Here is a 25537-nt window from a genome sequence, read left to right as displayed (position 1 = left end):
TATTAGATACACTAACGGGGCGATGTTAGCAAAACGAAAAGCATGAAGCAAGTCAGTAAGGAGGAGTTATGGCCCTAGGGAGCCGATGCCAGAGAGAGGAGAGAGCACAGAGGCACATGTCAACCTCAGGGACAAGCCCGGAGACCACCTCCCCCCCCCCCCCCCCCCCCCCCCCCCCCCCCCGTCCCTGCTTCTTGTTCGGTCTCCAAGATGGAGAAGCTCCAATGAAAGTCCCACAGGAACACAGAGACCGTTGTTATTGGGAAGGCGGGTTTTGGTGGGAGGAGCACTTGTGTTAGAAATAGACGTGGTCAAAGCCACAGTCACCTCGTGGCCGAGAGCACGCCCCGGTTTCCTTCAGAGGGAGCAGCCTAGGAGAAGGGAAGTAAGGACTTAGTCGGGCTCTGTCCCAGGACTTAGGGAAGAGAGCACCTTCCCCTTCATTCCCCTTCTTTCTCCTGTCCTCAGGATGATGCGACGCCAGGGTGGGGCTCTGGGAGAAAGGGTGAAAGAGGAGACCATTACGATGGCCTCTACGGGCACCTGGGTGGCTCAGTCAGTTAAGCATCTGACTCTTGATTTCAGCTCAGGTCACGATCTCACAGTTCGTGAGTTCGAGCCCCGTGCTGGGCTCTGCACTGATGACGAGCGCAGAGCCTGCTTGGGCTAAAAAAAAAAAAAAAAAAAAGATGGCCTCTAAAAAATATTGTGTTAGAAACAAGAAGAAAGCACCTTTGAAACCCCTAAGTCTAGCACAAGGGTGGGAAAACAGCCCGGATTTGAGGTTGAAGGGCAAGCTGGTGACCGTGCCCGCCCATTTCTCCCGTGTGTCCCTCCGCAGAGAACCCAGGGATCTAGATGGAGATGAATTTGGGGATTGAGGACGGCGCTCAGTCACCAGACTCCACTTGGAGTGTGTGCCCAGCATGTCAAGGCCAGCAACACGCCCTCCGGGGCACGGGTCCTCTCTGTGGCTGATCCCTACTTGCCCTGCCGGCAGAAATGCCAGGGAAGACAGGTTCAGCTCTGTCCCCCTGTGGTCATACGCCACCGTCACCGTGTGTGACTGATTCCTTTCAACAAGCTTCTATCCGACACACCCTGATGACTGCCTCCCTGAGGAATAAACCTACAGAGGCCCAGCCACTCCTACCAATGCATTTTCACTGTGCCAGGACCTCAAGCTGGAAGGAGCCTGGCATAAGACCTGGAAGTTGAGTTTACCTTGCCCTACCGTAGAAGAAAGGATGGAAACACACCCCATAGGGCAGGAGACAAACTGGGACCCATATGTGCTAGGTCATACACTTCTTTGTCTTAAATGGATTGATACGATGTATATACCACCTTGGGTCTTTATAAAAATTCACACAATACAATAAAATGCCATTAAAACAATTTTTTTTAACGTTTATTCATTTTGGAGAGACAGAGTGGGAGTGGGGGAGGGGCAGAGAGAGAGGGAGACTGAATCCGAAGCAGGCTCCAGGCTCTGAGCTGTCAGCACAGAGTCTGACACGGGGATTCGAACTCACGAACCGTGAGATCACGACCTGAGCCGAAGCCGGATGTTTAACCAACTGAGCCACCCAGGCGCTCCCAAAATGCCATTTTTTTTTTTTTTTAAAGTGGGTTTAGAAATCGGCACAAAGCTGGGGCACCTCGGTGGCTCAGTCCGTTAAGTGTGCGACTCTTGGTTTTGGCTCAGGTCACGATCTCATGGTTTGTGAAATTGAGCCCTGCCTAACAGCTCAGAGCCTACTTGGGATTCATTGTCTCTCTCTCTCTCTTTCTCAAAATGAATAAGCATAAAAAAAAAAAAAAAAAAGTCGGGCGCCTGGGTGGCTCAGTGGGTTAAGCGTCCGACTTCGGCTCAGGGCACGATCTCAGTTCATGAGTTCTAGCCCCGCATCGGGCTCTGTGCTGACAGTTCAGAGCCTGGAGCCTGCTCCTGTTTCTGTGCATCTCTCTCTCTGCCCCTCCCCTGTTCATGCTCTGTCTCTCTCTGTTTCTCAAAAATAAATAAACGTTAAAAAAAGAAAAAGAAATCAGCACAAGGGGAATACAAGGGCAGGACAGAGAAGAGGAAGCCAGCTGTAAAATCAGCACAAGACTCACCTGTGAGGAATGCAAGTTGTCCTATTTGCTAGCAGAGCACAAACGGGGCAGATACGGCGTGAAAATGCTCAGCTCTCAGGCAAGTGTTTACTTTGGTGTTTCCCTGCCGAGTGTGTCTAAGCGAGTCGACTTCTGGAAAATGTGGGGACGAGTCAGAAGAGCATTCTTTAAATGTTTGCAAGGGAATCGCGAGAGTCACCCGGATCCACTCCCAACCGCTGTAGGGATCTCCCCCGTGACCCACATCTAGTCTCGGAGCTTCTGCTGCAACAGCTCCCAAAACAGGAAGCTGTGCAGTAAGGTGACTGTCAGAGAGTTCCTTGTAGGGCCCTGACGTCTGCTTTCCCTTTGATGAAGTTACAGATAAAGGGTTAGGCTTCACGGGAGAATCCTATTCAAGCGTGGGAGGGCGAGGGTATTTGTATGTGTGTGGGGGCGACATGGGGATGCTAGGGGGAGGGGGCTGCTATTAGCCAGGCAGTTTTGTGGCAGGCTGAAAATTGTCCCCCCGAAAACATCTGGCCTAAAGACAGAATCTCTGGAACTTGTGAATGTTACTGTGTTTGGAAAAGGCCTTTATAAAAGACGTGATTAAGGATCTTGAGGTCACCGGAGTATCCTGGATTATCCGGGTGGGTCCTAAATGCCATCACAAGTGGCCTTGTAAGAGAAAGGCAGAGGGAGACTTGACACAAGGGAGGAGCAGGCGATGTGGGGCTGGAAGGGACATGGGAGAGACTTGGCCACAGCCTTGGAACCGCAGCAGCCACCCAGAGCTGGGGGAGGCAAGGGTGCATTCCCCCCTGTAGCCTCTAGGGGGAGCAGGGCCCTACCAACACCTGTGAACCTGAGGCCGGACTTTGTTCTTTCTGCCTCTAGATTTGTGAGCGGATAAATATGTCGTCTTTAAAAAAAAAAAAAATATTTTTTTAACGTTTACTTTTGAGAGAGACAGGGAGAATGCAATGGGGGCGGGGGCGTGGGGCAGAGAGAGAGAGGGAGGCACAGAATCCGGAGCAGGCTCCAGGCGCTGAACTGTCAGCACAGAGCCCGACGCGGGGTTCGAACTAACGAACTGTGAGATCATGACCTGAGCTGAAGTCGGGCTTTAACCGACTGAGCCACCCAGGCGCCCCTAAATATGTTGTCTTAAGCCCCCAAGCTTGTGGTAATTTGTTGCCGTGACCACAGAAAACTAACACACATTTCGGGGTACTGTTCGGTTCTTCCCTGCCTTTTCTATTTATGTGTGTCACCCGGGGACATCATCACTCAATCTGCTGGCTGAACACGACGTGCTAACTCCTCCAATGCATTCAGATACGTTTCCTGATGGGCTCTTGGAGTCATTTTAGTCCACAGACGTCTTCTAGGGTTAATATAAGGATAAAAGGACTTATTAATTATAAAGCCCCTAAAATAGTGCCTGGCTCCAGGTAAATATATACAGTGCTCAGCTCAGAGCGTATATAAATATTTGTCAAGTCGGAATAAATAAATAGGATCCTGTTTGGGGTCCTGGGGTTTTTGCTTTTGTAGTGCTTTTCCTCTGTTGACTCTTCGGGAGCCAGAGAGCATTTTAAATTTAGTCTTGGGTTCATAACATTTCCCTTCAGAACGTGTGCCCAATGTTATAAGGAAAGGTTATGGCTAGATGTGTTACATACCAGAAAGAGACAATCCAAGTTTTAAGGCTCACAGCTGTCCCACGGAGAAAAGTCTATGGTAAAATGCTCCTCTCTGTCTACAGTGTCTTCCCTTGGAGACTAATATCTGAATCCAGTCCTAGGGGCTCCTCGGTGGCTCGGTCAGTTAAGCGTCTGACTCTTCATTTCGGCTCAGGTCATGATCTCACAGTTTGTGAGATGGAGCCCTGTGTTGGGCTCTGATGGATGCACCATCAGACAGGGGTGCAGACCAGCACAGCCCCAGGGCCCTAGTTATGCTAGCAGAGGCCAAGGGTTTAGTCCCAACTCTGTCAGTTATCTGCTTGTGACCTTGAGCAAATCCCTTTACCAATCTAAGCTTCAGTTTCTTCATAGAAGACTGTGATTCAAAAAAATACCTGTAGGGGCGCCTGGGTGGCTCAGGCGTCTGACTTGGGACAGGTCACGATCTCGCGGTTCATGGGTTCGAGTCCTGTGTCAGGCTCTGTGCTGACAGCTCAGTGCCTGGGGCCTGCTTCAGATTCTGTGTCTCCCTCTCTCTCTCTGCCTCTCCCCCCATCAAAAAATAAACATTAGAAAACATTTTTAAAAATATCTAACTTTTCTGATCGATGCCTCTTTGTCTTACAAATATCTAAAAAAATGCCTTCTGTGACTCTTGTATACAGTGCTTTTGTCCCAACTTAGTTCAAAGGGCTTCATTCACTTTGCTAGAAGTCTTTTTTTTTTTTTTTATTTTTTTTAATGTTTATTTATTTTTGAGATAGAGAGAGAGAGAGACAGAGCATGAGTGGGGGAGGGTCAGAGACAGGGAGACACAGAATCCAAAACAGGCTCCAGGCTCTGAGCTGTCAGCATAGAGTCCGACGCGAGGCTCGAACTCACAGACCGCGAGATCATGACCTGAGCCAAAGTCGGCCGCCCAACCGACTGAGCCACCCGGCGCCCCGCTAGAAGTCTTTTGACAAGACCACTGTCTATTTTCCATGTGCCTGATTAGTCTATATTGTGCTCTCATAAATTGGGCGCTTTCCTCTGGTTCTGGGTGACGTGAAACACTCCAGGGCCAGCGCCGGGGTCTGTCAGAGTAGCTACCGTGTGACCATAACCCATCAGACTGTGAGTAGGGGGCAGGTTTTCTTTGGTGGCTTGAATACATATACTTTTCAATGAAAGTGGGGCTATCTGAAAGGGATTTGATTTTTATAGCTTCCAGTGGATTTGCATATAAATATGTTTTGCTGTCGTTGTGAGACCACATCTCGATCTTGCAGGGAAGGGGTGTCTTGGAAATCACAGGCGCCTTTCTAAAGCTCCAAGTACCACCGCTACCTTGTAACTTCCCAGTGTAACTGAGCGATTCTGCCATCTCAGGACTCATCATATAAACAAACCTGAAAAGAAGTCAGGGAAAAATGTCACAACTGTAAAATGTAGGTGGTGGACATATGGGTTTTCGCCGCAGAATCCTTGTAACTTTTTTGTATCGTTGAACTCTTTTTCATTAAAACATGTTGAAAAATACGTAGGGCTGCTGACAGGCGAGAAAGATGAACTCCGTGGGGGTGGGGGAGAACTCATCACTAGTTCAAGTGCACCTGCCGGGCACCTGTGGGTGGCCTCTCTGCGGTGTTCCTGGAGTCTTACCCTTTCTGGGCTCGGCCCAAGGAGGATGTAATAACCAATATGCTGGATGGACTCCGAGTGCAGATTTGGATCAGATGGGTCTCCTCTGTAGTCTTCTACCATACCTTGCACAGCCTTTAGCTGACCGGCTCACCAACACCAAGGAAAGGGTTTAAAAAAAAAAAAAAAAAAAAAAAAATATATATATATATATATATTTTTTTAAGTTTATTTATTTATTTTGAGAGAGAGAGCAAGCGGGGTAGAGGTCCGCACTGTCAGCACAAAACCCCAATGCGGGGCTCGAACCCAGGAACCGTGAGATTGCGACCTGAGCCGAAATGAAAAGTCAGATGCGCAATCGACTGAGTCACCCAGGCGCCCCTCAGGGAAAGGGCTTCTAATAGTTGTTTCCATAAAAATAAATACCTTTATGGTGCTCAAGAAAGGTTGGGGATGTATTGAGTGTGGATTAAAAGATCAGTGATGTGTTCGTCTTCACTGACGAGCTGACAGGTCAAAGATTCGAAAAGCTGTGACCAGCATATTACATTGTCATTTTTTTTCTACAGGCTCCATCCCATGGCTATTATGCGAGGTCATTCCAGTTGGTTTTACTTTTTACCTTGGCCTCTTCTTTTTAGCATTCTGTGTTGGTTTCATCATCCTCAGGATAAATGACAATTTCCGAGGCCCTCTGTTATCTGACCTTACGTAGCTTCCTAGGCTCATTTTTAAAACCCCCAGCAGCCACGCTCCACCCAGTTGTGTGGGCTCTTCGGTTCCCTGCACATGTCACATTCTCTGCCCTCCAGGGCTTGGCATGCATGGTTATTTTCCCTCCAGGGACACTGGAAAGTTCCTTTCCTTTCCCCCTCCTCTCAGAGGACCTTCTCGACTTCTAAGGCCGGAACAGGTGTTCCTACTCTGCATTTCCCTAGATCCCCTTTACAGCACTTACCCATGCTCCACTGCAAATACCTTCTCAGGTTTCCAAATCTATCACTACTTCTGTAAACTTTAAGAGGCCTACTCAGCCCTGCATCTATACCGTCTGATGCACATAGTAGGAGCTCCATAATATGTCACATGAATAAGTGAATGATGAACAAAAGGGTAAACGAAACAGGGAGAGAGAAGGGGGGGGGGGGCGTGCGATCTTATCTAAAGGCAAGATTATCTTGCTTTTATCTAATATCAGTTTTATGGAGATAGAATCCACCCCTGTAAAGTGTCGAGCTCAGTGGTGTTAGTTATTTAGTTTTGGATCAGCCATTAAAAAAAAATTTTTTTTTAATGTTTATTCTTATTTTGAGAGAGAGAGAGAGAGAGATAAAGAAGGGGAGGGGGAGACAGAGAGAGAATCCCAAGTCGGCCCCGCACTGTCAGAGTGGATCCCGACCCGGGGCTCAAAATCACAAACTGTGAGATCATGACCTGAGCTGAAATCAAGAGTCGGATGCTTGGGGCGCCTGGGTGGCGCAGTCGGTTAAGCGTCCGACTTCAGCCAGGTCACGATCTCACGGTCCGTGAGTTCGAGCCCCGCGTCGGGCTCTGGGCTGATGGCTCGGAGCCTGGAGCCTGTTTCCGATTCTGTGTCTCCCTCTCTCTCTGTCCCTCCCCCGTTCATGCTCTGTCTCTCTCTGTCCCAAAAATAAAAAAATAAACGTTGAAAAAAAAAAAAAAAAAAAAAAAAAAAAAAGAGTCGGATGCTTAACCTGCTGAGCCACCCAGACGCCCCTGGGTCAGCCATTTTTAAACAGTAGCTTAGTCACAGGGGAAAATACTGAATTCATGAAAAATTCACAAAAGCTGTTTATTTTGACTTTATTAAGAGAAAAATATTTCTGTTGTTGTAAGAACACAATACTAAATACATTATTTATAGCCAGTAACTTACCATTTAAATTAAAAAGATACAAACACGTCAAAGGAAAGAAACGTAGATCTTTTATTATGTGTGGATCATGGATTCACGTTCCTCCTCCATTTCCAGAGCTTCCCCGAAGTGGTCTAAAGTAGGACTCTCCCCTTGTCCTCTCCCTCATTCCCCAGGCAGCACCCCGGGCTCTGAGCTTGCCCGGGTCTGTGCCTATATGTGGTTCGGTTGTTTCTTATGGGGGCTATGTGGTAGTTTGGGGGGTTTCCGATGCCATGACCATAGCTTTCTTTTTCAGGAAGTGTATCCAAATCTTTGCGTCATTTTGCTCAACAGAAATGAGGAGCTTGGTTTGTATTTTATGTCTTCTCTGTTGCAAGGGCAGTTGGTTGCGCCACAGATTAATAAAGAACACAACTGGGGGCAGTAAAAGAAGTATGTAGGGTGACACATTCTGCTCAAAATCAACTCCACAAATTCTTCTTGGGGCAGGCCCTGTACTTCGGGAAACATGCTGTTTCCTCATGTATAAACCACCCAGTCTCTCCCAGAACCAACCTTTCACCCAGGCTGGGGGAGTCAGGCATAAACGCTTGGAATCGGAATAGAAGATGTGGACACTATAAAACATGAGGTAACGTAATAGGAGGACAATGGTTTTCAAACGGTTGTGAGGCAGGTGACTTTGTTTTCCTGACTGGAAATTACAGTGGATCGCGTGACAAGTGGAAGCACCTGGGGAAGGAGGACCAGAACAGTCTCCGGAAATCCTGGATACGACCGCTGTGGTGCTGGGCTGGGCCCTGGGGGGGGAGGGGGTCAACGGGAGTGAGCCCACAGACTCGAGTTTTTGGAAAGCCTTCCTTCCACAGAGAAGCCAAGATGACCGACTCTATCTGGTTGGGCAGAGACGAGGCCACTCCAGGCCCCGGGAAGAGCAGAAGACATATGGGGAAGTGCAGAGGCTGTAATAGAAGATGGGGGTAGGAACACGTCTGCGGAGAACGAACTGGGACCGGAACATTGAGGACCACGCTTATGCTAAGAGAACACACAAAGTCGTTCCTCAGGAAGAGACAAGAACCTCCAGGGTCAGCAGTAAGAGACGATGACAGACACGGAGGGACGCCACCACGGTGCGTGGCGCCAGTCTGGGTGGAGGGCCTGGGAGGAGGCTGTTGTAACCTTTGGGGCAGGAGACAAGAGCTGACCCGGAGTCTGAGTGAAAAGGGACATTTCCAGAGAAAAGCTTCGGGCAAGGATTCTGTTTGGGTGGGTACAGGGCGGTGAGATGGGAGTTCAGCTTCAGAGGTAAAGGCGGGGCCGTGCTGGCACTGCCTGGGAGGCAGTGGACGGGCAGAGAGAGCGGGCAGAGGGGCAAGCTGGAGGTGCTGGGTCTGGGAAGCCTACGTCCTGGGAGCTGAACGTGAACGGCAAGAGAGAGGAGAGAAGCTGAGGTCAGAGTCCCGGGGCTGGGAAGCCGGTGAACAAAAGACCGACGGAACGGGCGGCCGGTCTCAGAAGGAGGGGCTCTGGGTGAGCTTCTAGAGCAGAGCTAAGGGAGGAGTCTGACAAAGACCTGGCAACTGGCTTCCCTCTGATTTTTAGGAGGGCAGAGTCAGGAGACTATGGGAGAAAGTATGTCTTACAAAGAGGAAAGGTGGTGAAGAAGCAGGCTTGACCAGTTGTTCTAGAACAGAGAGCTATGCGTGTACAGTTTGCAGAAGGGAAGGAGCCAGGGCACGGGAGAGGACAATGAAAAGAGCTGTGTCTGAAGACCTGGAAAGGAAGAGCATTGGCTGAGCATGAGGGGAGACTGAGGTCACAGGAGGGAGGATGGCCTTTCCGCAGTGGAGAAGGTTCGGACCTGGGGTGCTCTCCTGCCACTTTTGTGCTTCCCTCGCTGCCTGCACCCCCACCCCCAAACCGGCCTCTGGGTCTGCTCCAGGCCCCCCGCAGCCAGCACAGGCTGCAGGGAGGGCCAGGCTGTGGGCGGGAGCCTGACTGTGACCTGGCACGGGGGGGGGGGGGGTGGGGGGGGTGGGGGGGAAGGACGCTTCCAGGGAGCAAACAGCCCAGAGAGGAAGACAAGCATGGGTCCAGGACCAGAGGGAGGGAAGGAGGGAAGAAGGCAGGCGACCAAACGAGTTTTGAGCTGAAGAAGGAACAAAGCTCTAGCGATAGCGTAACCAGCTTGACTCTCAGCAACGGGAGGGCAGACGCGGGAGGGAGGAACATGGGGGAGGTTCACTGGAGGTGACCACGAAGGCAGAGGGGCATCACGGAGGTCCAGCTGAGGCTCTGTGCACGCGCAGCGCTGGCCTCGTGGGGAAGACGGCCGCGGACTCACCCCAACGGCTCGAATGAGGCGCGGCCGGCAGAAAGGCAAGGGGCTGATGGGTTCGGGGACTAATGGGGATGAATCGGCAGCTGCCTACATTTGCAGGTGGGTAAGAAGCGAAGCAAGGCCGGTCAGAAGTGGAGGTCGAGGGAAGGTGAAGAGGCAGCCCACAGCAGGGACCGTGGAAGGGAGGACGAGGGACTGGGGCGGGGTGGGGGGGGGGACAGCGGCCAATGCGGCAGATTTCGGAGTCAGGTCCCGCTACAAGCGACATGGCGTGCCGGTGTCAGAGAGGCGGGGAATAGGGCCCCAGGAAGCAGCAAAGCACGGATGTGGATGTCCTTGACCTAAAGTGAAGGACCCAGAGAGATGTGCACTGAAGTCCTCGAGGGGGGCGGCCGAGGTGACCCAGAGGCAGTCAGGGGCTGGGTCACGTAAGGGCATCTATGGATTCTGCGATGGCATTGGTCTCATTTGAGGAGGACGCTCGTCTGAGTGTGTGAATGCTAAGAGGCTTTTGTACCCTCTTCAAAAGTCTTGAGATTTATAGATGGTGCAATCACTTCCCACGTCCCATTCCATCCTCTGGAAGAAGTAGACCATGGTGCTTTCCACCAGTAAGCCACTCACGATGGCCAGAAAGGAGAGCTTTCGGCTGATATTCAGGGTCACTGGAAAAGAACAGACAACTAGTAAGTCCTTAAGAGTTTAAGTGATGTCAGCATGTAAAGTACGTGGCATTCTGAATGGAACTCTTTTGTAAAGCTGTTTTTGAGAAAAATCTCTATTTGTTCTTATTAATTGGTGCTGGTATCCTCTCCCACTTTTTTAAAATCTACGGACCTCTGGAGAGAAACAAAGCATGTGCCGATAACAAACCCACGAAGTTTCTCCTCCTGAAATCAAGACACAGATTTCCATGAATACTGAGGGAGAAAATTAAGAACAGATTTTAAGGTTATAAAGAGATCAACAAAACAAAACAAAACAAAAACAAACCAACCCGGAGACTCTCCGTTTAACAGTAAGCATTACGATAAAAGGTATCAGGTAGCAGGCTCATTTAAAATAACCCTTCGTTCTCACAATGGATGGGGAAAATGAAGACCCCCAAGGCTGCTCATCCCTTCTTTGGCGTGGTAGGAGCTGTGCTTCCTGGCTTGACGACTGCCCCGCCACGTACATTTGGATAAGTCATCCGCAAAGCGGAGGTTAATGACGGCTGCCCTACTAACCCCACGGCACTGAGATGTTGCACATGAAGGCATTTTGAGAACTAAAAAATACCACGTGGTTAACGTGAACAAATACCGACTATGCGCTCTGAATAAGGCATTAGAGGAGTGCCAGGCCCTGTTATTATTCTATGAAGAATTCCAGAGTTTAACAGGTTTGGCAAGAGCGTGTCGGAGGTGCAAGGCTTTAAGCTTGTGTGTGGGCTGAAAGCGGAGGAGAAGGAATAAAACATAAACATACCTCTGATTGCCTGAAAATTGGATGTAAGGACAAATACTTTGATGAGTCTGAGGCACAGGGATGTGTAGTCGTGCTCCCAAATGACGGCTGGAATCAGCAAGAGTTTTCCGTAGCTCGACAACAATAATGCTTTCAGCAGCAAAATGAAGTCGGGCTTTTTTTTCGCTGTCGTCGGTCGTTCTACCCACAGGAAAGTAAAGATGCCAGTAAAAAAGGCAGCTTGTTCTAAGGAGGGAACGGAGGACAAACACATGAATGTCCCTATCTGAACCATATCCCTCTAAAACCAAATAAGCCACAATTCCAAAATACAACTTACTGGCTGACTTCATTAGAATTGCTTTATCGAGATCAAATTTTCTTTTTCCTCCCTCCTTCTTTTTTTTTTTTTTTTTTTTTTTTAAATAAGCCCCTGCCTTTTGTGTCAAATCCTGCTGGTATGATTTCAGAAACATAGTTCAACAGTTCTTTCGTGGAGTATTTCATCACCCACCGAAGCAAAAGTCAGTCCGTTAGGATTGTGATCATCAGCTCTCTGAAGTTCTTTCTAGGAAGTAAGACTCTGTTTAGGTATTTTCAGTGTTCGAGGCCTCCACAGAAAGAATAATACAGGAATACGGAGGTTTTTTTTTAAGTCCGAAAGATGGGGCCCAGCCTAAGAATTGCATATGAAGATGTTTTTCTTTGCTCATTCTTCCACGATTTATTGAGTACCTAGTATCTACAAGATTTTGAATACTGTTATCTAAATTTAAAACTTCCTTAATTCATGTTAACAAGCTTTCTGAGTGCAATTCCTTATCCTTCCAGAAAGTATTCATAGACAGAGTCCAGTACAGGAGAAGCCACAGTTCCACTGGGTCCACAGAACAGAGCACGGGCTGTTCTATTCCCATTAACTAGGATTTTAACATTTCTTTTAACTGTGGTATTATTTTTATTCAGACTCTTAGTCCTCTGATTACCCAGCTGCATACGTTTTGAGTGATCTGTCCCTAATTCTATTTTTTCCCATAAGCTATGTTATGTAGGTTTCTGCAGAATCTGGTTTTTCTGGAACACGTGTCATCTTATAGGAGAGACAACTGTATCCTTCCTAAAATGTTTTATAACCAGAGTCAAACTAAAGAGGTTCCAAACATAGGTGATTAGAATAAAAAATAATTTTGGCCGGTTGACCTACATGACAGGGACACCAAGGGCTTGTCAACTGCAAAGACCTGCTCAAATAGGCTGATCTTATAGCCTCAGATTTGGACCAAGAAAGTAATAAAAGCAACAAAGAATTCCCTAACAACAAGAACGATCTAATAGTGGGTTGTTTCCTGTGGCTGGAGGTACTCAAACAAAGCTAGATCATTTTGCAGAGCTGAGGGAAGGATTTCTAGCACTGGAGAGAAGGGTGGACCAGATAACCTCCACATCTATCTAACTCAGAACTTGAGAGATTTATGTGTTTGCACCAGCCCTTGGGCTCTGCACAGTCTTTCACAAGGCAGATACTATGAGGCTTTCATGGATCAGCCGGGTTCAGGAGGACCTCCCCTGCCTACAGAGTGCTGCACGGAGAAAACACCAGATGGGGAGCCCAGGGAGCCACCTGTCTCAGTGCTGACCTAACCTGCGGTGGGATTTTGGGGAAATCATTGCCTTCCTGCTTCTATGTCTCCACGGGAGAACCTAACCTATCTACCAAAGAGGATGGTTGTGAACATTAAGTTGATAAAATCGTAAAAGCAGTGTTTAAATTATAAAATGCTATATTTATGTAGGGCATTTTTTAATAACCTATTTTAGGGGGTCAGAACCTAATAGTGGATTAAAAAAGTAACAGTAGAAAAAAATTTCTGAGTGTCAAAATATCCACTATAGAGTAGGTACTAGAGCAATTCTGAACTATTTGAAAATAAGCCTGGTTTATTTTTTATATTAAAAATTATGGACACACAGGAGCTTATCCTCAGAAATTTTAAGAGGTTTTGCTTTAAAGCTTAAAATTACATTAGGTTCTAGTTCCTGGCGTAGGCAACGTTCTCAAGGATGTTTTTAATATTATTATATACGTTTGCGAATTCTTAAAATGTAAATTTTAAAACCTCGGAAACGGATGAGAGGACCAAGGAAGTGAGAACAAACAGAAGAAAATGGGACAAAAGAGGACACACAGTCCAGGAATATGACACTGCAGTGCACCGGAGACTCAATATTGCTAAAACAATATTTCATTATAATCAAAGAGTTTTAGAAGCAGAGCATGGAAGCCTGTAAGTAAGAAAACAGTGGCAGAAATTAATTCAACACAATTCTGACCTCAGTCACAAACTCGAATCCTGGAGAAAAGCAGTTCCTTGAACTTAAGGAACGTGGGACAGGAGTCACTTTTCCTGAATGCAGTCAGAGAAAGAACAAGTTTTCCCTATTAAACAGACTGCATGAGTTCAATGCAATTAGCACAACACATTGGATAAGGTCTGGCAATTATCAGTCTGTTTTAATAAAGATGAGACCTGGGGAGTCTTTCTTTTTTTTTTTAAATTTTTTTTTAACGTGTATTTATTTTTGAGACAGAGAGAGACAGAGCATGAACGGGGGAGGGTCAGAGAGAGGGAGACACAGAATCCGAAACAGGGTCCAGGCTCTGAGCTGTCAGCACAGAGCCCGACGCGGGGCTCGAACTCGAGGACCGCGAGATCATGACCTGAGCCGAAGTCGGCCGCTCAACCGACTGAGCCACCCAGGCGCCCCTGGGGAGTCTTTCAACTGGACAATCAGAAATTAAATTTAAGAATTTTATCGACGATGGTATGCCTCGACATATTTTACGAAACTCTCTAATCTGATAAACCTAACCATTTCCGTAGCAGACGTGTGGTAACAAATAAAAAAGCAAGCGAGCACATAATTTAGACAAACTCATCTAGCAGCTTAGCAGTAGAGCTGAACGTTTAAGTCTCAAGTCCTATGTTAACCCCCTCCTCTTACCAATGATTAAGCCCACCCACTTCACTTGTGATCAGAATAGTGGGGACTTGTTGGCTGAGAACAGAAAGCGTGGCTTCTTCGTACCTAGAGAAGCAATTGCGAACATTCTATAGAAATCCCACTCCTTGGCATATCTGATGAAGTCGTTGGGATCAGTGTTCTGGTTTGAATCTTGAAGCTGCCACCATCTTAGGTACGCTTCGCAAAGCAAACAAAATATGCAGAGTTTCCCGTGCATCTGGTAGTCAAAAAGACAATGCCATTTACTGGGTAGAGAAACACCTAATTACACGTAATACCGAGTAGGCACAGACGTAGCTAAGTACTTGCGGTTTTGAAGAACCTCCCATCCCACAGCTTTTCAAATTCAGGACTGCCCGGTTAAGCGTGTAATTGTGTTGCCTGTAAACCTGATGGCTCCTCATCAGCAATGACCATCAGAATCACAAGGGGAGACTTTTCAGATTGCAAATGTCGAGGCCCCAGTCCTGACTCAGAATCTTGGGAAGTAAATCCTACACATGCAATTTGGAAACAGTCCTGGGGGCAAGGCGGGATTCTGATGTATGCCCTTCGCTAAGAAATACCGCTCTAAAGAGTAGTTCACCCTTCACACTCTATTTTCAGCATCTGTCCTATACACAGAAGCAAGCACAGAATTCATGTGACTCGTGGATAGGCAGAAGCAGCAATGAGAACACATTTTAACCTGAAGATTGCATCATACCACATAGGAAACTACTAGTCTGAACATAAATTTTTATTTTTATTTTGTTTATTTAAAGTTTTATGTTTTTTAAAAATGTTTACTTTTATTTTATTTTATTTTTTAATTTATTGTTTAATTTACATCCAAGTTAGTTACCATATAGTGCAACAACTGATTTCAGGAGTAGATTCCTTATTGCCCCTTACCCATTTAGACCATCCCCCCTCCCAGAACCCCTCCAGCAACCCTCTGTTTGTTCTCTGTATTTAAGAGTCTTTATGTTTTATCCCCTTTCCTGTTTTTATATTACTTTTGCTTCCCTTTCCTTATGTTCACCTGTTTTGTCTCTTAAATTCCTCATGTGAGTGAAATCATATGATATTTGTCTTTTTCTGACTAATTTTGCTTAGCATCATACCCTCCAGTTCCATCCACGTAGTTGCAAATAACAAGATTTCATTCTTTTTGAATGCCGAGTAATACTCCATTGTATATATATACCACATCTTCTTTATCCATTCCTGCATCGATGGACATTTGGGCTCTTTCCATTCTTTGGCTACTGTTGATAGTGCTTCTATAAACACTGGGGTGCATGTGACCTTTTGAAACAGCACACCTGTATCCCTTGGGTAAGTACCTAGTCGTGCAATTGCTGGGTCATAGGGTATTTATATTTTTAATTTTTCGAGGAACCTCCATACTGCTTTCCAGAATGGCTGCGCCAGTTTGCATTCCCATCAGCAGTACAAAAGAGATCCTCTTTCTCCCTGTCCTTGCCCACATCTGTTCTGAACATAAATTTTTAAAAAATGGCCCTATGCTGGATGAGTGTCAATTAATATATGGAAAAAACAGTAATTAAAAGGTAGAAATTTTTAAAGCTGCAAGTTCTAAAGAGTCTGAAATTTTGGCAAAAATAAAAATTATCAGGTAACAAGAATTGGCTTTTTACAACATGTTTCTCCTGGGGTGCCTGGGTGGCTCAGTCGGTTAAGCGTCCAACTCTTGGTTTCAGCTCAGGTCATGATCTCACGGTTTGGGAGTTTGAGCCATGCCTCAGGTTTCTGTGCTGACAGTGTGGAGCCTGCTTGGGATTCTCTGTCCCTCTCTCTCTGCCCCTCACTCTCTCAAAATAAATAAACTTTAAAAAATAAAATAAAACCCATTACCCATTGGACTTTCTATATCAATATAAAGTGGGGAAAAGAAAGTGTGTGCAAATGCAATGCAGTCCCAGGATAGGCATCAGTGTGGGCTTCTGAGGTTCTTCTAGTTGGCACAGTGGTTCTCCTGGCTGCACTTCAGAATTACCTGGGGGTTTTAAGAAATACTGATGCCTGAACTCATCCCCAAAGATTCTGATGTAACCGATTCTGGGCGAGGCCTCGGCTTGGAAGGATGAACTGCTATCCACCCTCTCTCTCCCAGGTGATTCCATTGTGTACCAAAGTTTGGGAATCAATGCTCTAGCAATTTAAAAACTGCCCTGGTTATTTATTTTTATTTATTTTATTTTTATTTTTTATTTTTTTTCAATATATGAAATTTATTGTCAAATTAGTTTCTGCCCTGGTTATTTAACGTGGGGGAGGGGAAGGAATTCCCTCAATAGGATATAAAATGTAATACATTGTATTAAAATATTTCTCTTTTAATGGTCGCTTACTTCCTCTAGCTATATTTGTCTCCTTACCTGGATATATTTAATTTTATTCTGGTAGAAATAACTGGTATCTGTTTCAAAAGGAAATCCACTAAAAGGCAATATAGATTATAGTTTTTCAATTTCCTCCCAGTGAGTGTATTCTTAAATATTCACTAAACATTGTGTGCCTTGTTTATCAATGCCTGCTATTTCTAGAAACTTCCAGACACTGTTGAGATAAAAGACCCATGCTTAATAGACTTTCTTTTTAAAATAATGTTCTTTAATTCCGTTCAAATTATTCTTTAAAAATGTAAGAGCATTATCAAGTAAAATTAGAAAATAAAAAAATTAGCACAACTTACGTTTATTTTCGTATTGAAAAGAATATGTCTGTAGGCCTGGGCTTTGCATAAAATAGCATTAATCAAGATGATAACAGGATCATACTCGATATATTTGTCTACAGGTTTCTGGCAGGATTTCTGAAATAATGCAAGATAATATTAGAACAAGCAAACTCATACATTCTGAAATCTTAAAGGATTCTGAACTAGTAGAGTCTATTTTGGACTTGTATAGCAATAAGGACATGTCAGCATTTATTTAAATTAACTTCTCTTCAGATACAAAATGTTCACATAAGCTCTGGTTTCAGAAATGACTAAATGCAATCTTCTAGGCTAGAAATATTAATCTTTTTTTAAAAATATTTTCTTAATGTTTTTATTTATTTTTGAGACAGAGAGAGACAGAGCATGAGCAGGGGAGGGGCAGAGAGAGAGGGAGACACAGAATCCAAAGCAGGCTCCAGGCTCTGAGTTGTCAGCACAGAGCCCGACGTGGGGCTGGAACTCACTGTGAGATCATGACCTGAGCTGAAGTCGGATGCCTAACCAACTGAGCCACCCAGGCACCCCAGAAATATTAATATTTTAATCTCATATGTAAGGAAGCTAAAAAAATATTTGATTCTTTTAGAAAATATTTTCTTAATGTTTATTTATTTCTGAGAGATTGAGAGAGAGAGAGAGAACGCGCGAGCGAATGAGCAGGTGAGGGGCAGAGAGAGAGGGAGACACAGAATATGAAGCAGGTTCCAGGCTCTGAGCTGTCAGCACCAAGCCCGACATGGGGCTCGACTTCATGAAATAGCGAGATCATGACCTGAGCTAAAATCGGACACTTAGCCAACTGAGCCACCCAGGCGCCCCAAAAATATTTGATTTAAAGACTGGATTAGGCAGAAAAGTATCCCAGAAAATGCTTTCACTTTGTAGGACTTGTTATAAAATAAAGAAATACATTTATAATGTACTTCCATTGATAAACTGTTGCCTATTGGCTAGATGGCCACCAACTCTGCGGTTCTTGAAACATGACTTGGAGAAAGGAGTTCAGAGAAGTAAGCCTGCACGCGGAGATTCTGAGAGCTAAAAGCAAGTAAAGAATGTGGCAGATACTGAGAAGCTCTTTTCTTCCCCCGCCTCCAATTAACATTGAGAATATGGGAGGAAAACGCTCTTTCTCTGTGATGAACAATGGTGAAAACGCTGGAAAATGCTGAGCTATACATAAGCAAATGGGGTGCAGCTTGGTTCCAGGTTACCGGAAGCAACACACCTGGGCTCTCAGTAATTCCTACTACATTAACTTTTTTGGACACAGGTGATTACAATGTTATCAAAGTGCAACACCGGCAGAACACATAAAACAGGTGTACAAGAACGAGTTCATCAGAGGGGTGCTTGGGTGGCTCAGTCTGTTAAGCGTCAGGTCATGATTTCACGGTCCGTGAGTTTGAGCCCTACATGGGGCTCTCTGCCGTCAGCAGAGCCCGTTTGGATCTTCTGTCCCCCCTCTCTCTGCACCTTCCGCATGTATGCTCTCTCTCTCAAAAATAAATAAACATTAAAAAAAATTTTTTTAATAAAAAATATTTTAAAAAAGAGAACAAGCTCATTAGAAATGTGACATTTCAAAGAGTTTTAGTTACAGAGTTGAGTTAAGGCAACTGTTCTAATAGCTACAATTCAAACATAAAACATTTTGAAATTCTGAAAAGATAAAATAAAAATGGAAGTGATGGATATGCAAACATACTGGGATGGCCTTTTAATTACATCAAAGTGCTAGGGGAAAAAAACGAAGGGCGTTGAAAGATATCAACCCCGCATTCCCAAGGTAAAGAAAAACCACTTCCGACTGAAAGAGTTTCTCCACTTCATTCGTGTCATTTACAAGAAACGCGTATGTTTTTAAGTCATCAAGTGAACCAATGAAGAGAGACGTGCTATTACCTCATTTAAATACACCTAATCACACCGAGGCATAGGATGTTAACGATTTCACAGTTTTTCAGCTGGGCAAAGAGTAAGCCAGTGTCTAGACAGAAGCCGCGGAATCAGACATCCTATATTCATGACGAAGAGCTGTTTTCTAGACACCCTGCCTATGCTGCCTGTGGGCAAAACACCTCCTCTCTACAAACAACACTGCAACACCGGGAGATGCTACTCCATCGTAAAATGGAACCGCTGGCTGGTCAAGGGTCTTATCTCTGTCCGTTACAAGTTCCCTCAAGGGCACCTGGGTGGCTCAGTGGGTTAAGTGACTGCCTCTTGGGGCGCCTGGGTGGCGCAGTCGGTTAAGCGTCCGACTTCAGCTCAGGTCACGATCTCACGGATCTCGTGGCCCGTGAGTTCGAGCCCCGCGTCAGGCTCTGGGCTGATGGCTCAGAGCCTGGAGCCTGCTTCCGATTCTGTGTCTCCTTCTCTCTCTGCCCCTCCCCCCTTCATGCTCTGTCTCTCTCTGTCTCAAAAATAAATAAAAACGTTAAAAAAAAAAAATTAAAAAAAAAAAAGTGACTGCCTCTCGGTTTCAGCTTAGGCCATGATCACCCGATTCATGGGTTTGAGTCCCATGTCAGGTTCTGCACTGACAGCATGGAGCCTGCTTGGGATTCTCTCTCCCTCTGCCCCTCTCCCTCTCCTGCTTGTTCTCTCTCTCTCTTCCTGCTTGTTCTCTCTCTCTCTCTCTCTCTCGCTCTCTCCCAAGAATAAACAAATATAACTTTAAAAAAAAGTTTCCTAAAACCCGTACGTATGGAGGCGGCAGTGCAAGTCGAGCTGAGCCAGGATTTGGACAATTTTTGGGAGGAAGTGGCAGAAGACAGCAGCCCAGTTTTCCCTTTTACAATCACTTGGCCGACAGATGTGTCTGTCGTGGCCACAGCGTTCATTGCAACAGCTCTCCCAGCCATTTCTATGGACCAGGCACTTCCAGGATGCTAGACACTCCCCTTGAGATGTCAGTCTCTATCCTCAAGGACCTTACAGTTTAGAAGAGGACGCATAAGCACGCTACTGCAAACACTACAATGGAAAGGACACAGGGTGACATGAATCCCCATAGGAGGGGCGGCTCCTGGTGTCACGTGCCCTGTGATGTGCTACGCCCACCTTCCCTTCCTAGCATTCTGAGTATTTTACAAGCACTGAAAGTTCATTGGCGCCCGCTGGTTCCCTCCCTATCAGGTTAAGCCTAATTTGTCCCTGTTCTGCCTCTGCTACTTGCTTCTCCCACGAGGGCTCCCTCCACCTTGAATGCAAGGAGGAAACCCACACAGGCACAAAACAAACACACAGTAAAACATCCTAGTGGCGGATACGTTTAGATTATGTTTTCTTACTCTGGCAAAATCGTTCCGCTCCCTTTACTACTGACTGGACGAGTATCGCGAAAGAGAAAGTTGTCCTCTGAGAAATCCGTAAGCACAAGGGACTATGCACATCCCAGAAACGCAGATATTTCCGCCACCTCTATGTTACCATGGATACGAATTACTTTCTGCTGCTATGTTCTTCAGTGCCCTGGGAAATCACCTCTCCTTCAGCATATAAGCTGGCCGATATTTTATGAACGTTCTTGCTGCTTCTTCCTCCCCATCATCTCTAGGGCCGTCCCCTTCCCCACTCATTCTCAAACCTGTTCCATTTTAGCTCCACAATCAGCAAAACATGTATCTTAAAACTGGAGGCCCCTAGACTTGAAGCTCTTCAGGGTTAGGATACCCTCGCATCCATCTCTGCATCCAGCATGTAAGGGTGGAGGCTCCATACTGTTCGCACTGGACAGAACTCAAACTTGTGAGGATCTCAATGGAGTCTTGTCTTGTTACCATCGTGAACCTATCAAGTATCTGAGCACACAAAACTATCTGGGCACTATAGGATGTCAAAAGCACTGTATCTTTAAGCCTACTTATAAGAAACCGTGAAAAGCTGAAGGAGAGGGAGTGGCTGAAAGCAAGTGACATGCTTCCATTAGATGGAGAAAAATTCGGGAGACACAGGGGCAAGCTGCGGGGGACGGCACTGGAGACATAAGAGCAAAGGGAAGGGAGGTAAGGATGAGAACCACAGGTAGGAGATCAGGCCGAGTATACTGCTGGTAGCTAAGGGACCGAAGCATGCATGAGTCACCAGCTTATAGCAACTGTGGCTATTTTTCCAGGACAAATAGCCTGATGTGTAAGAACTGTTTACTTTTTACTCTCACGACTTGGAGGGCCTTTAAAAAATTATTTTGCAATTTAATTTTCAGAGTCCAGCATCAACGAAGTGATTTTCCCTAAATAATGCTACTATGCAGGGGTGTCTGGGTGGCTCAGTCGGTTAAGTGTCCGACTTCGGCTCAGGTCATGATCTCACGGTTTGTGGGTTCGAGCCCCGCGTCGGGCTCTGGGCTGATGGCTCGGAGCCTGGAGCCTGTTTCGGAGTCTGTGTCTCCCTCCCTCTGCCCCTCCCCTGTTCACACTCTGTCTCTGTCTCTCTTGAAAATAAATAAACATTAAAAAAAAAATTAAAAAAAATGCTACTATGCATATTACTATGCATTATCATGATAAAGGAGATTACCCACTCTTATCTCATCAGGAAATGGCTGTGTACAATAATGTACTATACCACCATTCATTACCCCAAATATAATTCTAAAATCTGTCTCCTAGGTGAGAGGGGCCGATGTTGGGGGAACGGGTAGGGAGCCAGGCGAGGGTGTAGTGGCTGACCTAAACAGCTATCCAATAATTATTTTCCATAAAATTACTTTCCATAAATAAGGTATAGAGAAGCCAGCATCTGATGATTAGGAAAAGGATTTTGTTAGTTTAATGCCAAGAATTTTAAAAAATGAAGATTAATTTATATTATATATAATAATTTATGTTATATATATATTATATTATTAAAGATTACTAACTTTAGTTAGATGGTTATGTGGTTGTCATCTTTAAGACAGATGACTTAATTGTGCCAGTCCAAAAATTATTAAGTTTAGATCCCATATAACTTACTATTCTCTCCCTTGTACTAGGATGGCCAAGGATATCACCATCTAAAAACATAGAAATGGCTCGTTCATTCAACAAATATTTATTGCATACTTACTATGTGTTAGGCACTGTTCTGGATGATCTAGCTACATTAATGAATAAATTATATGTAATCTCTTGTGTAGCTTGTATTTCAGCGGGAACAGACAAGCAATAAATAACAAATAAGTCAGTTTTACAGAATATTCAAAGATGATAGGTGCTATGGGAAAGATAATGCAGGGAGAGGTGATAAGGCATACCAGACCTGGCAGGGGGAACCACAATTTGTAATAGGGTGGTCAGAATAGACCTCTCTGAGAGGCCAATAAAAATACTTGAAGGTGGTGAGGGAATTAGCCATGTCAGATCCTGACAGAAGAGTGTTCCAGGCACAGTACAAAGGCCCTGAGGAAGGAACTTGCCTGGTTTAAGAGCTATCTGGAGGCAGGGGTGCCTGCCTCCAGTTGGTTGAGCATCCAACTCTTGATTTTGGCCCAGGTCATGATCTCATGGTCGTGGGACTGAGCCATGTGTTGAGTTCCATGCTGACAGCACGGCACCTGCTTGGGATCCTCTCTTTATCCCTCTCAAAAAAAAACCCCAAAAAACCAAAACAACAACAATAACAAAACTATCAGGAGGCAATGAAACTGCAGTAGAATAATGGAAGAGTAGCAAAAGACTACATGAGCCTTATAAACCAGTGCAAGGATTCTGACCGTAATTCTGAGTGAGATGGAAAATCACTGGGAAGTTTGAGAAAACTTCAATTTTATTTTATTATTTATTTATTTATTTTTTAAGTAGGCGCCATGCCCAACATGCACCTTGAACTCACAATCTGGAGATGAGGAGTCTCATGCTGTACTGCCTGAGCCGGCCAGGTGCTCCTCTACCTTACATTAAAAAAGAATTTTATATGTTTTAATTTATTTTCACGAGAAAGACAGACACAGTGTGAGCGGGGGAGGGGCAGAGAGAGAGGCAGACACAGAATCCGAAGCAGGCTCCAGGCTCCGAGCTGTCGGCACAGAGCCCAACGCGGGGCTCGAACTCGTGAACCACGAGATCATGACCTGAGCCCAACTCAGATGCTTAATCGACTGAGCCACCCAGGCGCCCTGTCTAACTTACATATGAAGAGGAACACTTTGGCTGCTGTGTGAAGAGGCTCAAGACGTTCAAGGGTGCTACAGGTTAAGAATTATGACAATAATCCCGGTGAGACATGATGGCAGCATGGACCAGCGCTGTAGCAGCAGAGGTGGTGAAAAAGCAGAGGATTCTGAACACGATCTGAAGGCAGAATTAACAGGACCTGCCGAGCACCCGAATAAGGAAATAAATGCGGGAGAAAGGAATCAAGGATGACTCCAAACTTGTTTCGTCTTAGGAACTAACACGGCAGAGCCGCCATTAACTGTGAACGTTTGAGATAACTAGAAATATCCAACTGGAGAAATCAAGTCGTCAGTTGGACATTTGTGTTCTGGAATTCAAGGAAGAGGTTCAGGCTAGAGGTTCAAACTTGGGAACTGTCAAAGTGTAGATGGTCTTTAAAGCCATGAGCCAGAATGAGCTCTTCAAAGGAGAGTGTGTAGAGAAGAGGCCCAAGAACTGAGCCTCACGGCTAAGAGGTGAGGCAGGTGACACAGAACCAGAAAGGAGATTGAGAGGAAACAGCCAACAAGGTAAGAAAACTGGAAGAGCCTGGTGTCCTGGCAAGTGCACTCAGCGTGTCCAGGGGAAAGTAATAAGGTCAAGTGTTGCTGACAGTTCACTAAGAATAGACTATTGGGTTTAGCAAAGTAGAGGTCTGTGATCTTAAGAACAGTTTCTTGTGAAATGCTGGGTGGGAAGAAAGTGTGTCTGAAGAAGATTCAAGAGAAACTAGGAAAGGAAATCGAGATAGCAATTAAAAATATCTCTTAAAGGACTTTTGCTGTCAAAGGGAAGGGGAAAAAGAGCGGGAGCCCAAACAAAGGAGGAAGTGGAGTCAAGTTGTGTGTGTGTGTGTGTGTGTGTGTGTGTGTGTGTGTGTGTTAAATTAAGGAAAGACTGTACATGTATCGGCGGGAATGATCCAGTGGAGAGCAGAAGATTATAGTCACAGAGATGTCCCTAATGGAAGACGACAGGGACGTCTAGTGCACATGAGCACATTGGTTTTGGACAGGTATACTGAACAGTTCATCCATCCTAACAGCAGGGAAGACAGAGCATATGAATAAAGGGTGCTAGGAATGGATTTATGTGGTTGCAAAGCTTGTGGAAGGTCTCCTCTTTTCTTTTCTTTTTTTTTAGCAAAGAGGGCAGCATATGTGGGGAAACTTGAGGAGCGAAAAGGTTTGTGGGAATGGTGCATGGATCAGTGAAATGCAATGTGATGGTCAGATGATATCATGGGCTACGTGAGGTTGGTGGTCATGAATTTAGGTGTCTTTTTCCTCAGTGAAATACAGCTGCAAGGGTGAGGAGACAGATCAGACAATATGCTGGACTCAACCAGGGTTGCAATTTTGCCAAGTGAGGGAAAGCACTTGAGACCGGAACAGTGATAATGTCGGCTGACAACAGATTAAATAGGTACACGTTCCTACTTTGTCTGCTCCCTGTGTATTAACACCAGGCCATGTGTTCCGAATGAGGATTATTACTAGCAAATCATCAGATCAGAAATGGGACAAAAACCTATTGACTGCCTACTATGCGGCTGGTTCTTTGCTAATACCGCAAAAAGAACCTCCAATTTTGTGACTTTTTAAACATAAAAAGTCCTGTTAACTCGTCATTTTTGGTTTTTGTGTCACCAACGTCCAGCTTAGTGCTTTGCACACAACACAAACTATACATTCGATCATCGCAAAGGATGAACCCGACATAAAGTGTTCTAGGAAAATTTAATACAGGTTATGGAGTGTATGGATGATAACATTTACCTGTGCAAGGGTGAACAGCTAAAACTTAAAGAGTTTGGGCGTAAACTCAAATGTCAACATAATCCGATTTTTAAATTTCTCTGCACAACGCCTACATCCATCTCCATTCGAGAATCCGTCCGCCGCGTTAGGTCTCACCAGCAAACACGACGGGTATGAGAAAACCACTGCAGGGTAGTGAGTTCTTTAACACTATGGATAACCGCAAAGGCTCGACTGACTCCGGACAGGAATGTCAAGTATTAAACTGAAGACTGTATTACAGGACCCTGAAACTCGTTGATTTTTCTGCCCTAAAACGCTGACATACATATCCCACTGCCTCTCATGGTCCCCAAATCCCGCCACGCCATTTTCTTCCCAAGGACACCCCACGCCTGACAACTCACGCAGATGGTTATCTTCAGCACTCCGTGGTTATAGTCTCGATACAACTCCTTGGCCTCTTGGTTGCATTCGATGCACCTGTACTGGCAAGAGGCCGAGGCAGCAGTGGGAGTGGGAGTAGCCGCAACCCCATCGGTGTTCCCCTTGCCCGCGACCACCCCTTCTGCGTTGCCCTTGCCTGGCCGTAGCCCATACCGCCCACCGGTGCCCATTTCCACGCAACTGCAGCCGAGAACTTCCGATTCAGTGGCGGGGAAAGACGTCAGACATCAGACCGGAAAGCCTGTCCCGTGCGGTGCTTGCTGGGATTCGTAGTCTCAGCCTCGGAAAGGGGACTCGCGGCTGGCCGAGCCGGGACTACAACTCCCAGCAGGCAACGCCACACCCC

At 45.7% G+C, this 25537-nt stretch overlaps 1 protein-coding gene across 1 annotated transcript; it reads right to left on the bottom strand.

The window, feature by feature from the left end:
- Positions 1–9313: 9313 nt before the first annotated feature.
- ARV1 (ARV1 fatty acid homeostasis modulator) lies at positions 9314–25361 on the bottom strand. The gene is made up of 5 exons (XM_060642799.3): positions 25152–25361; positions 16812–16931; positions 14174–14327; positions 11108–11332; positions 9314–10302 (listed from the first exon to the last, which is right to left on the bottom strand). The coding sequence occupies exons 1-5, from the start codon at positions 25359–25361 to the stop codon at positions 10160–10162; spliced, it is 852 nt and encodes a 283-aa protein (XP_060498782.1). The 3' UTR covers positions 9314–10159.
- Positions 25362–25537: the final 176 nt, after the last annotated feature.

The sequence above is a fragment of the Panthera onca genome, chromosome D2, assembly GCF_046562875.1.
Source record: "Panthera onca isolate mPanOnc1 chromosome D2, mPanOnc1 haplotype 2, whole genome shotgun sequence".
NCBI lineage: Eukaryota > Metazoa > Chordata > Mammalia > Carnivora > Felidae > Panthera > Panthera onca.
This window is presented reverse-complemented; position numbering and strand designations above follow the sequence as displayed.

Coding starts and splice junctions, on each gene's coding strand:
- ARV1 (XM_060642799.3), bottom strand. CDS start 25,361: ATGGGCACCGGTGGGCGGTATGGGCTACGGCCAGGCAAGGGCAACGCA. Junction 16,932..25,151: donor TGCTGAAGATAACCATCTGC/GTGAGTTGTCAG, acceptor GCATTATTTCAG/AAATCCTGCCAGAAACCTGT. Junction 14,328..16,811: donor TTTTCAATACGAAAATAAAC/GTAAGTTGTGCT, acceptor TTTGACTACCAG/ATGCACGGGAAACTCTGCAT.